Here is a 13,630-nt window from a genome sequence, read left to right on the forward strand (position 1 = left end):
TGAAAACAGGGTCTTGTAATGGAAGTGTCAGGCAGCCTTAATAACAGATAGTAACATTACTTGTAAGACAGTTGTACCTAGAGGCTTCCATTGATATCAGGGTCCATTATTCCAGGAACCACACAGTCGCATATTGACAAACAGCCCAGCCCCAAAGATCTTACAGTCTAAATAGACATGGCAGACAAAAGTTGGGAGGAAGTAAATTGTGTTATCCCCATTTTACAGATGGGGTCTGAGGCCCAGATCCTCTGAGGGAGTTAGGCACCAGATCTCCATTGATTTCAATGGGAGTTAGGCACCAAAATACCTTTCAGGATCTGGGCCTACATGACTGGCCCAAGGTCATGCTTTGGGGCAGAGCCAGGAACTGAATGCAGGACTCTTACTCACAAGACCGACATTGCTCTCCTTTTATTTGTTTTTTTAATGTTTGTTCCCTGTGTTCGTCATTCTCCTAGCACTGATGTCCCAGGCAGAGGCCCTAAAGGAGGAAAACGACAGTTTGCGCTGGCAGCTGGATGCCTACAGGAATGAGGTGGAGCTGTTAAAGCAAGAGCAGGGTAAAGTGAACAGAGATGAAGACACAACTAGAGAGCAGCAGTTAAAACTCCTCCAGCAAGCTTTGCAGGGAATGCAGCAGGTAAGGCTACTCTTTCCTATAGTCATGACCTTGCTACGAGTGCAAAGTGGTCTCAGCTTCTCTCCATGGCTCTAAAATGGGAGCAATAGCAACATGCTCAAAAAGCCATTTTCCTTTTTTTCAGCTGGAGCAACAGCTAATATCTTGGAAGTTTATATTCAGATGAAAGCAACTTTCTGCCATTCTCAAGGCTACAAAAACAATAGAACTCCTGGGTGGATATGAACTGATGACAATCACCTGGAAGTCTAGTTCTGTTATGTACACATTAATGCATCCTACTGCTATGTCCGAAATGTAGGTGTCAGGGATCCGCAGGGTCTGGTCTTTGCCCCAGCCTGTAACCAGTCCCTTGGGAGTGACAGCTTTGATTCTCCGAACCCCCAGGGTTCACACAGTTCCACACCTGTGACCCCCAAGACTCCAAAACTGGACCTTCGGTCACCCGTGATCCCTGTTTCTGTCTGTGGCTTCTTACAGTGAATCCAGCCAAGGCAGACTCCTGTGGGAGACTTGTACAGTACCTGTTCAGGCCACAGTGCTCTCAGTGGGTATGCCTACACTGTAGTGTAAGCCTTGGCACGGTCTCAGGATTGAGCCCAAGCCCTCCTTCCATCTTACACACAAATCTGTCAGACTCGGGCTCAGACCCGAGGGCCTAGGACCCTACAGGAGTGGAGGGTTTGAGCCTGAAGCACTGTAGATGCAGCCACTCTGGGATAAACCGCATGCCTGATTGCCTCAGAAACCTCTGCCATCACTTTACCCACAGTCGGCATTCCAACACCAAACTTGCTGGCAATGGACCTGTAGCAGTCTGGGATAGCCAGCTTCCAGATGGTTACAGTAAGTCGCTTCTGCACCAGCCTGGATGCCCTCATGCATGTGTCTTTATGCTGGAGAGTTGGGGCAAGCTGCTCACAGAGCTCCAGAAATGTAGCTTTCTTCATGTGAAAGTTCTGGATTCACTGCTGGTTGTTCCAGGTTTGCAAGACAATGTGGTCCCACCAGTCTGTGCTTGTGGCCCTGCAGCCGAAGCACTGGTCTATGTAGCTGTTATACCGAGTGTCATGAGCAGCATCAGCCAGTTTGAGTCTGTGATGTCTGTGTCCTCCTTCTCCTGCTCCATCATTAGCTCTGTCAGGTGCCTTGGGTGGGTCAGAAAACTCTGCTGAAAGTTCACCAGCGTCTCACAGAAGCTCTGCCCACCTCCTGAAACAGGAGTGAAAGCCCAAGAAGAAGTAGTTCTTCAAATGGCTTCTCTTCTCCATGTTGCTGGCTCCAGTTGTTGGGAGCCTGCAGACCAAAACGATGGCTTGGCAGAATGAGTTTGGTGGGCAGTTCAAACTTCCTGTAGTGTGCCAGGTGGACAGCCAAATTTTCCCATGCTGCACCTCAAACAGAGGGCTAGAGTAGCCACATTTTGAGAGGGCGCTAGGCAGTCTGGAATACAGTTGATTGGATTTGGATCTGCATACTGTAGTGTGGACCCCGGAGCCGTGGGTTCAGGTCTGGGTTGGAAAATCCTTGATCTAAGGCTGGCAATCAGTGTAGATGCTCAAGGTCATGGTTAGAATCAGAATCATAGAATATCGGAGTTGGAAGGGACCGCAGAAGGTCATCTAGTCCAATCCCTTGCTCAAAGCAGGACCAAACCCAGGTTCTCAAACCCGGGGTCCTCTAACTCGAGTTCCACTAGCCCTGGGCTTACATTGCAGTGTAGCCATACCCAGTGAGCATTTGCAGCACTATCAAAACAGAGTAGAGTTTATTAGTCAACCGTAGTGCAGCATTGGGATGTCCATAGATAAGCCTAGAGAAGCAAAGGTTAAAACAGAGTCCAAGATGGCCAGTGCCAAGACTCCCTTGAGTCATGCTGGTGAGGGAAGCATCTTGGTTTCCTCTCTCTCTTTCTCTTTCTCTGTCCCTTTGTCTTTCAGTCCCAGGTTAGTGTGTGAGTCTCTGCAAAGGCCGGCTCTGAGACAAGCCACCTGACACCTTTCCCCTTTGTTCTCCATCTGGGACCTTTGCTCTGCTTCCCTGCCGAGGAGTGGAGGAAAAGTGTCTTCCTCTTGGTTTTTGGTTGCTAAGTGTGAACAGCCTGGCCATTGGGGTTCCTTTTGTTTTTCCAGATCCTCCATTTCTCTGGGTCAGTTGCAGCCAGTCCTTTAATGACACATTCATACCACCCTAGACAGTTACAACACCTCATGTCCCCTGCTCTGTCCCAAGAGCAGCTTTTAACTCTTTACACTCTGTGCATAGCAATGCAAAGCACAGAGGAAAACTGAGGCACGCTCAGGAATGATAAAAATATTACCAAAATTCCCACTTTATCCCAGTAGGGTCTACGGTTAACCTCTCAGTAACCCCAGGGTGTAAACTATCTATCTATTGTTAACTTGGGTGTGCAGGAAAAGTGGGAATTACAAGCTAGTTTTGTCTTTGTTAATGGAATGTTATGGGTTTCTAATACAGTGAGAGGGCACTGGGGGCAAACATGTTCCCAGCGACTGTGTGTGTGTGTGAGAGAGAGAGAGAGAATATGAGACCCTTGCAGCTACAGCTCTAATCTCCCTTATGCCAGCAAAGCAGTGCTTGTAAATCTTAACAGCAGCCTCAGCACAGTTCAGGCAGACTGGCCTCCAAAATTCATGGGGTCCATGAGAGACCAGTGGGTCACTCTGTTGAAACAAGTGTGTCTGAGGTTCTGAGTGAGTTGCATATCACTGGGGGATGTGTTGCAGTTTGCTATGTGTTAAGGATAGCGGTGAAAGCCTTATGGAACATTGGAGTGTGATGTTGGCACCATTGCACGTCAGGGACAAGGGATGCAAGGCACTATTCCCTCAGCTTTATATTTCCATATTTTAAAGATTGTGGGTAGGTGGGATTGGCCCTGAAGCAGCCTTCACAGTCTTTTAAACACTGTTGCCAGTGCTCACAGCTGGGGACAAGTCTTGTGATATTTGGTGGGGGGGATGGTTTTAAGACCTAGCTTCTGGGGCCACATGATTATGTGAGACTAAGCTTTCATTTACAGAAAAGTAAGATTCTAGCTCAGCTGGGCAAATAATTGATTTGATTCGCTGGCAGTGTTTTCAAAAATTGAAAAAATTCAAAACCAAAGTTTATCAGAATTTTTAGCTAATCGAAACCCTGGAAACATTTCATTCAGCACAAATGGAAATGTTTTGCTCCAGACATTTTTAAGAAAACCAAAGGAAATGAAGGGGTCAGTTCAAAAACTGCCACAGGAAGAGGAGGAGGCCTCTCCTCCCCCGTTAAAATCTTTAGCTCTGTGGTTAGGACATTCACCTGGGATGGGGGAGATCCAGACTTGAATCCCCTTTTTAAGACCAGGAACTTAAACCCAGATCTTCCAGCTACCATGTTAGTGGACTAATCAGCAGGCTATAAGGTATTCAGAAATAGGGCTCTCCTATGTAGAAGCTGTTCCACTTGTATAAGATAGTCATTGGTCCTGAAAGAGAATGTGTGACACTGACTCTAGTCCAGTGGTTGGGGCTCTCACTGGTGGGGAAAGACCTAGCTTCCAGTCCCAGCTCCACTCAATATCCCACATCCCAAGTGAGGGCCCTAACTGCACCACTTTCTCCTCCTACTATGTTTTGGGGCCTAAATCCCATTGTGTATCTGGACAGAAAAATCAAAACAAGACTTTTGGAAATGTCAAAATTTTGGCATTTCCAATTTTTTTTGTTTGTTTTTGTTTTGACCAAAACTATTTACCGCAAGTGACACAAATTCATGAAGTGTTTTGGTCACTCTGTATCTGCCTTTTTCATCAAAAACAAGTTTCAGTCAAAAAATTTCACCTTGCTGTAGTTCCTAGCCCTCATGCTGCAAAAAGAAGCTTGAAAATATGATCCAAGTGTAGCCCAAAGGCTCAGTAACTAGAAGGCAAACCTAATTTTTTTTTTTCAGATCTCATGATTTTAGGGCCTGACTCTTGATTTTAACTGCTTAGGGTTGGCAATGTTGCTTAACAAGGCTTGTGTTTGTGCTATATAAATAAAATCCTAACGTAAAATAAGATAGTGTCTATCAGCCAAGTTGCTTCACAATAGGAACTGTGCAGAATAGCCCACCACAAGTAAGACCCCAGGACCAGCAACCTTGTAGATCCCTCACCTTACCTGGTTACTGGATCAGTCCACAGCCCTTTTTAAACTGATAAAGGTCACAGAGGAGCAAAGTTCACAAAAGCACCTGAGCTTTAAAAAAGTATTAACATTTTAATGATCGCTTGTTCCTTGCCTCCCCATCTCGACAGTTCTCCTTCCTGGTTGTAGGGAAAGCCTGATCCTCTGCTGTCTCTCCTGCTTCAGCTGTTGGGCTTGCGGGGGCAGAATTTGCTGCAGAAGAGAAAACGTGCTTCTGCAGGAAGATGATCAGGAGAGCTAAGGGACAAGCAACCACAGGCCCTTGAGGCAGGAGCCCTCCTTAGCACCCAGCTAGCCTGCAGGAACCAGGGATAGGCCCTTACGTGGCACACAATTTAACCCAACTCCTGCAACCTCCCAAGTGAGCTGTGCTGGAGGAACTGAGAACGTTCTGGGACTGTATAGATACTAGGAGGAACTCGGACAAAGCAATCTCATTATAAATTAGTCTTTGGAGATGCCCTAAATTAGCACTGCTATGGGTAGATAATTGTTCTGAAGTGTAGCAAAATATGTTGTTATTTCAATAATAATTATTTGGTGGGTGGTGGAGAAAAAAGAATGCTCTGAAACTGGACAGATGGGGGAAAAAAATGGGCCATTTTAGGCATGGAAAAATAGCTTGCCTAAAACATAACTACACAAAAAGGGGTTGAACATTTGCCTAGTGTTCCTGAGAAATGCAGTTTCTGCATGAAGAAGAGTACTTGTGGCACCTTAGAGACTAACAAATTTGTTAGTCTCTAAGGTGCCACAGGTCCTCCTTTTCTTTTTGTGGATACAGACTAACACGGCTGCTACTCTGAAACCTGAGTTTCTGCATGAACATTTTCTCTTTCATGCAGCCTTGTAGTTTTATTGTTTTGTTTAATTTTTATAGGTGCTCATTTAGGAATTATGTGCAGTTTTGCAAATCACCATTATGCATATCCTAGAAATATAAAAGTAACGTTACAAAAAGTAACACATCACTTTTTGTTTAGAAAAACATGCCACAACAACAGAGTCATCATGGCGTTTTTCTGTTAGTCTGGATAAAACAAAGTACAGGACAAACCACCCTACGCAGCCTAGGATGTGCTGGTTTGGAGTATTTTCTTGAGCTTACCTCATGTTAACAACCCACCACATTTTTTTTTTTTTTTATATCTAGCAATATTCAAAGAAGTTTGTCACATGCCATAGGATTTTGTGGAAGCTTTTCTTCCTTTTATGGATGGAAACTTTTAAAATGTTCTGAATTTGACTCACGTCTTTGTCTAAGAGTTTGTTACTCATTCCATGTTCTTTAAAACAATGGTGTGTGAAAGTCATGCTGTGGTCTGAATTGACCTTTTCTCTTCTAGCATCTTCTGAAATTGCAAGAAGAATACAAAAAACGAGAAGCCGAGCTAGAAAAAGTGAAGGAAGACAAAGTACAAATGGAAATGTTGTTAGAAACCCTGAAGGAGCAGGTATGTACCGTCTGGGCCTCCAGACTTCTGTATGACATTTCAGTAATAGACTGTTGCTGGGCTTGTGGCCATTGGACATCATAGCTCACTCTATGTGCAGCACAAGGTACAGATGGAGGAGATGGCCTTAGCCTGGCTTGGGTGGCAGTGGTCTGCTTTGATTGAACAACTGGCGGACTCCTAAAGAGATTTGCTACCACATTTATCAGTGTGGACTTTGTGGATATTTTGGAGCTGGAACCACCATATGAATATACATGGCAGAATTTCTGGTGCTTACAATGCCGTTCAAACATCCATGCCTCTTTTCATGAAAGTAAAGTTGTTTTGTGCACCTTTGCTTTCCATAGTAAAAGGGAACAAATCTCTAAGGGCACGTCTTAAGAGAATGCTTTGCAAAATGCAGACTCATCTACCAAATCTTTGTGAAAACGAGAGTAGTCAGCATGGAAGCTGTTACTTTCAAGAGCAAGCTAAATTCCTTTCCCCTCCCTAAATTCCTTTCCCCTCCCAAATAGATCTTCATAGGGGAAAGCTGATAAGAGCCTAAAATGCAGCAAACATGGAGCCAAATTTTACATTCCTTAGTCCAACAGAATTCCCATTGAAGACAGAGTTTCCAGGCACCATCTGTAGTAGAGAGAGAGAGAGCTGGAGCACTGGACTGGGTGTATGATCTGAGGCCTGAACCAGAGGCTGTGCACTAAAGTCAGGCCATGTATTAAAGTAGATGCTTACAAGTTCACTGTTTGGTACATGGACTTGGCAAAGTTGTTGTTAGTGTACTAGGCACTAGATATTTATGTAAATATATTTTAGAAGGCTAGTATAGATATACCCCAATCTAGTACAAGATAAGGTAGTTTGACAGAATAATGAAAAGGGATGTTTTGTCCAAGATATCAGGAACAAGGAGTGATGATAAACAGATGTCATGAAACATGCAAGGCGGTACACAAGTTGCTTACCCCGGTTGTTTGGCTTAGTCTATAAATGTTGGGGTACCTTGCCTTAATCCTTTGTGTGGCCGAGAGGACAGCAGAAACTCCCGCTGCTGACTGAGCCGCTCCTTGCCATCTGGCACTCCGGTTAATGTGCTTGTGCAAGTTGTGCGAATCTTGAGGACAATAAACCTGGCCGAGTGTCTTTGTCACCCAACCATGCCTGTGGTCTTCCCCTATGAGTAACATGGAGGTCTGCTGAATTAGCAAGCTGCACTCTCTGCTAGTGCTGTTAACAGCGGAGTTCCAAGGACAGAAGCATTGAGCAGCTCTAACAGCGTAGCAGCCTTGACAGCATTACAATACTCATCCCCACTTCTTTGAGGATGAGCCTCTGTAATGTCCCTCATGAACAGCTGTTACCCACCTCCCATTCAGTTGCAATGTACTGTTGGAACAGCCTAAGATTCACTGTGGCTCACAGGAAAGAGTTAATGGGAGGTAGCGGACTGGAACATCGGGTGAAATGTTACTCTAAGCAGAAAGGGCTGGGAAGCACTGTCCTGGACAAATACATTCCTGTAGCCTAGGCAAGTGACAAAGAGGAAGGAATAATGTTGAAGAACAATAGGGCGTAATCCTGAGGCACTCAGCACTACACAGGACTGGGCCCATTTTTAGTGGGCTCGTCCACACCGCACCTATTTAGATAGAATTTAAGACTAAATTGGACTAAATTTTGGAGAAGTGCAGCTTGATGAATGGAAGCTACCTTACAGTACTCCTGGTGAGAGATGATCAGGGTTAGGGTAGAAGCTGTGGTCATGTGGGCAGAGAGGAAGGGTCCAGTCTTGGAGATGTGCAGGTAGAAGATTTAGCTGTGGGCTGTGCGTGTGGAGACAGAGAGGGACGAATCAAAGAATCAGCTGAAATTTTGGGGTTGAGCAACACGGAGGATGGTGGCACTCTCCACCATGATAGAGAAAGTGGGGAGGGAGAAGGGCTTTGGGGGAAGATCAGGAGCTCAGTTTCTCCCATGTTCGGTTTTGGAGATGGCTGGATACCCCTAAGGAGCTGTCAAACAGCCAGGCTGTTAGTGTGGATGGAGGGAACAGGTCCCAAGCAGTGAGGTAGATCTGTGAGGTGTCAGCGTAGAAATGGTTGCCAAAGCTGAGTTTGCAGAGATGATAACCCAGAGAGAGGTTCTGAGGGAGCTGAAGAGAAGGTCGACAGTGGGATACCCCATGAAGAAGGTGTGTGGGGGGAGGCGGTGGGAAGGCGGGAGGAGCACCTTCTGTTTGAGATATTGAGGGCTTGAGAGGTTAGAGAGTCAGGAGAGGATGAAATCCTGGAAACCCAAGGGGGAGAAGATTTCGAAAAGAGCCTGGCTGATGATGTCAACGGCACCCAATAGGACAAGGACAGGAGGGAGAGGAAAGAGAAGGTAATGGCTGTGAAGGGTTCCACAGCATGAACTGCTAGCTGTGGCTTATTGGATCCCCGGCACCAGTCCTGGCCTGCTGAGAGAGAGAGAGAGAGAGAGAGAGAGAAAGGTTTGCTGCTCCAAAAATGAGCACTGACTGAGCTCCTTGGGGAGCTGGAAAGAGCTGCCTGCTCTGGGATGGCCAGCATGTTCCCAAGATTCCCAGTTGGCCTCCGTCTGCACTGTGGCTGTTGTTGTGAGTGCCATAGGGAATGCCTTTGCAACCATTGTCTAGTTAGTGACTTAGACTCAGAGAACCCGCAGCCAGGATTTGGGACTTGGCTTTAATGAGGATTCAAAAGTCTGTAGCGTTTCAGCATGGGGTGTCTGTGTTGGGCTGTGAGTAGAGGAGCCTCTTGGCCAGCTCTTACCATCACATGTACATTCCTACTGTTGTTTGATTGCTCCCATCTACTGACTGCACCTTGTAGTCACACCCATTTGTCAGTGCTGGGCCCAGGGAGAAGTAGAGCTCCCTTAACAGTTAGCTGTTCCTGTGTGTTGCAGCAAGCTTGCTAAGACCACCTGTTGAGGTCTCAGGGACATGGGTATCGCCAGCAGGGGAAGTGGGAGTAGTTTATGAGTCAACGGATTGATTTTCTGTTGGCTTTATAAAGTGTCACCTTTCTCTCTCTGCTCCTCTCCCAAACCACCTCCTCCCCCCTGTGCTCTGCACTAGCTGTTTTCGTGAGGTATATCTTAGCTGGTCATTGCCTCCTCAGAGTACTGTCTGTTGTGTGCTGGGAGGGAGGATGACAGCCATTGTGTACAAATCCTCACAAGAGGTGAAGGCCCCCCACAACTCTGTTAACTGAGTACAGTAGATCCAGTTGGACAGTAATGGCACAGATCTAGTCAATAACTCCCTGACAAGAGAACTCGCCCTCTCCCTGTGCTTTAGCTAGTGCTATGTACTGGAGCAGGGGTTACACACAGTAATTGTCTTTCTGGTTGTTAAAGTATTTGAATCTCAATTAGATTGCTCCAATTTGAGCACTTTATTTGCAAAGATCAATGAACAAAGCTAATATTTTACCAACTGTGCTAAAGATTATAACCTTTTCCCTTTCTGTAACTGAATGTAGCAAGAGATGGCAGATGAAGAGGACAAGGAGAGAGACATGGTTGATAATCAAGGAAATGTAAGTCAGTGTGTTTCTTTCTGCTACTTCAGGCAGAGCATCTTACTGAGAGAAGTGGTGACAGTTCATAATAAATGGATCCATTGTTTGGAGCTGAGTATATAAGCCTGATGCGTGTAGGCTAGGAAACAAGAAACCATCACATTAAGCACCATCAGCAGTCTCAGGCTGGTAAAGAAGTACATTTCTTCAGAGCTGTGGTGTGGGGAGCAGGCTCAGGGTATGAGATGACTTGCTGCATCCTAACGCACAGAGGATTATATCTGTTTGTCTTCTTCAAAAATATCTGTTCCCTGATTGCGCCTTGAGGAAAATAATGTGATTCCTTTTATTGATTTAGTAATATGTGATCCGACTCTCCTACCCACAGACTGCAGGAGACCCCTACATATGTCTCTCAAAGGGCCACACTCCTTTCTGGCTATCTGCAACAATACAATTAGGAAAGCAGGCTTCGTAGGGCTGCTACATCCCCTCCCAACACAGGAGGGTGGGAGGGGGCAGGAGTGGGAAGCTCATGCACTCAGCTCTGTAACTTCACCGGCATGTTGGGGAGTGTATGCTGCCACCGAGTATAGACCCGGTGCAGGTTACTCCCTTTCTGGAGCAGCAAGAAGACTGAGAGGGAGAGTGGGATTTTGCTAGTCCCAATCTCCAGGCCAACACCCTGCCCTTTTGGTTAACTAATTGGAATTAAACAGTAGCTTCCTTGCAGATTGATTAGTTCTGGGGATTGACCTGTGTCGGTCACTGATTCAAATCCAGCCACATCAGGAGTGACTGAAAGTCATTGCCAGCTGATGGCTGCCTGGTCCATAACTAGTGAGGATGATGGATTTACTTTCAGCACCTACCAACAACTGGCCAAGTGACTGTCCTTTTGTTGGTCTCTGCAGAGAGATGAAAGGTTAACTGCCGCACCCAGCTGAGCAGGGTTGATGTACAAAGGGAGGAGATGACGTAATAGGCAACACTTGCATTTTTATGCTTTGCTGCACCTGTTCTGTGGATAAACAGACTATTCGTTTCCTAGAGAAGTCTCTGTCGCTTCTTAGATCAGTCAAGAATTCAGGACAACACTTAAGTACATGCTTAACTTTAAAGTGTGGTTACATTGTATTGATTTTACTGAGAGTTAAGCACTTGCTGAAGTGCTTTCCTGAATCAAGGCCGCAAGGGGAAGTTCTACTCTGAAAAGAGGACGATGTAAAAATGGCAGCTCCTTTACCAGCAGAGCTGCCCTAAGTGTGTATTGAACTAGATCCATTCAGTTTAGTAATAATCATTGGCTGCTTTTTATTCCATAGCCTTGTCGAGCTGACACAGATCTGGGAAAATGAGCTTGAGTCTATTCCATTTTATCATAGAATCATAGCAATGCAGGGCTGAAGGGACCTTGAGAACTCATCAAGTCCAGCCCCCTCACTGAGACAGGACCAAGTAAACCTAGATAATTCTTGACAGGTGTTTGTCCAACCTTTTCTTAAAAGCTCCAGTAATGGGGATTCTACAACCTTCCTGGGAAGCCTATTCCAGAGTTTAACTACCCTGAGAGCTAGAAAGCTTTTCCTAATATATAACCTAAATCTCCCTTGCTGCAGATTAAGCCCACTGTTTCTTGTCCTTCCTTCAGTGGCCATAAAGAATAATTGATCATCATCTTTTTTATAGCAGCCCTTAACATATTTGAAGACTGTTATAAGGTCTTCTCAGTCTTCTTTTGGCAAGACTAAACAACCCCAGTTTTTGTTGTCAGGTTTGCTAAACCTTTTATCATTTTAGTTGCTCTCCTCGGGACACTCTCCAGTTTGTCCTCATCTTTCTTAAAGTGTGGTGCTCAGAACTGGGCACAGTAGACCAGCTCAGGCCTCACCAGAACCGAGTAGAGCGGGACAGTTGCCTTCCTTGGCTTACATACAACAGTCCTGTCAATATGCCCCAGAATAATAATATCCTTTTTCGCAACTGCATCATATTATTGACTCTCATTCAGTTGACTCAACCATAACTCCCAGATCCTTTTCAGCAGTACTATCACCTAGCCACATATTCCCCATTTTGTAGTTGTGCATTTGATTAGTCCTTCCTAAGTGTAGTACTTTGCACTTGTCTCTGTTGAAATTCTTCTTGTTGACTTCACACCAATTCTTCAATTTTTTAAGGTAATTTTGAATTATAATCCTGTCCTCCAAAGTGCTTGTGGCCCTTCCCAGGTTACTGTCATCCACAGATTTTATAAGCATACTCTCCACTCCATTATCCAAGTTAGGAATCACTGGACCCAGGACTGACCAGATGGGGCTCCACTAGAAATGCCCTCCCAGTTTGACCGTGACTTATTGATAACTATTCTTTGAGTACAATCTTTCAACCAGATGTATACCCACCTTATAGTAATTTCCTCTAGACCACATTTCTATAGTTTGCTTCTGAGAATGTCATGTGGGGACTGTGTCAAAAGCCTTACTAAAATCAAGATATATCATGTCTACTGCTTTCCCCCCAACCACTAAGCCAGTAACCTCGCCAGTGAAGGAAATTAGATGGATTTGGCATGATTTGTTCTTGACAAATGCATGCTGGCTGTTCCTTATAGCCCTATTATCCTCTAGGTGCTTACAAATTGATTGTTCACAAATTTGTTCCAGTATCTTTCCACGTATCAAAGTTAGGCCGATCAGTCTATAATTTCCCGGTTCCACCCCTTTTTAAGGGTAGGTGCTCTGTTTGCCCTTCTGTAGCCCTCTGGTACCTCATCCATCCTCCATGAATTCTCAAAGACAATCGCTGATGGTTGAGAGATTGCCTCAGCTAGTTAGTTCCTTAATTGACCTAGGATGAATTTCATCAGGCCCTGTTGATTTGAATACATCTAATTTATCTAAATATTCTTTCCTTTTTTGGCTTGTGCTCCTTCCCCCTTGTTAATATTAATTGTGTTGAATATCTGGTCACCATTAAGCTTTTTAGTGAAGACTTACGCAAAATAGGCATTAAACACCTCAACCTTCTTGATATCATCAGTTATTAGTTTTCCTTCCCTGCTAAGTAGAGAGACCTACATTTTACTTTGTCTTTCTCTTGCTCCTAATTTATTTAAAGAACCTCTTCTTATTGCCTATTATGTCCCTTGTCAGGTGTAACTCATTTTGTGCCTTCCTGTTTCTGATTTTGTCTCTGTGTACTTGTGCTATTTTTTTATTCTCCTTCTTAGCAATTTACACATATTCCCATTTTTTGTAGAATTTGTTTTTTTTATTTTGAGGTCATTAGAGTGCTCTTGATAGAGCCATATTGGCCTCTTACTGTTTTTCCTATCTCTCCTTCGCATCGGGATAGTTTGAAGTTGTGCTTTTAATATCGTCTGCTTGAGAAACTGCCATCTCTCTTGAACTCCTTCATCCTTTAGATTTTCTTCCAAGGGGACCTTACCTACCAGGTCCTCCAAGACCTTTCCACTCGTCTTATCCAGAACACCTCATCCAGTTTTGGAAGAAGACTTATCCAGTTCTCTGGCATCCAAACAATTCTGTTGACTCCAGCTCATCATTCAGGTTAATTTTTTAGGCATGTTACAGCTCTTTGCCTACGCTGGGCAGGCCCAGATGCAGGGGGTTTAGGTACAGGGTGATACCACAATTCCAATTCATGTCACACATCACACATTTTATATACATCTTTCCTAGCTACTAATGTCTATACTTCTTGCATGTAAAGACCAATTGCTTTCAGATTGTTTAAGGTAAGTTTATAAATTCAGGGTGTTTCTGCCTACTTCAT

General features: G+C 44.8%; 1 protein-coding gene across 5 annotated transcripts in view; it reads left to right on the top strand.

The window, feature by feature from the left end:
- The window catches only part of ENOX2 (ecto-NOX disulfide-thiol exchanger 2), a 136,219-nt gene that overhangs the window by 111,525 nt on the left and 11,064 nt on the right, over positions 1 to 13,630 (top strand). For all 5 annotated transcript variants that reach the window (XM_077825981.1, XM_077825986.1, XM_077825983.1 and 2 more), the window contains 3 exons: positions 462 to 643; positions 6,177 to 6,284; positions 9,794 to 9,850. In XM_077825981.1, coding sequence (XP_077682107.1) covers positions 462 to 643; positions 6,177 to 6,284; positions 9,794 to 9,850 — 347 coding nt within the window. The remainder of the gene's footprint in view (positions 1 to 461; positions 644 to 6,176; positions 6,285 to 9,793; positions 9,851 to 13,630) is intronic.

Source organism: Eretmochelys imbricata, chromosome 9, assembly GCF_965152235.1.
Source record: "Eretmochelys imbricata isolate rEreImb1 chromosome 9, rEreImb1.hap1, whole genome shotgun sequence".
NCBI lineage: Eukaryota > Metazoa > Chordata > Testudines > Cheloniidae > Eretmochelys > Eretmochelys imbricata.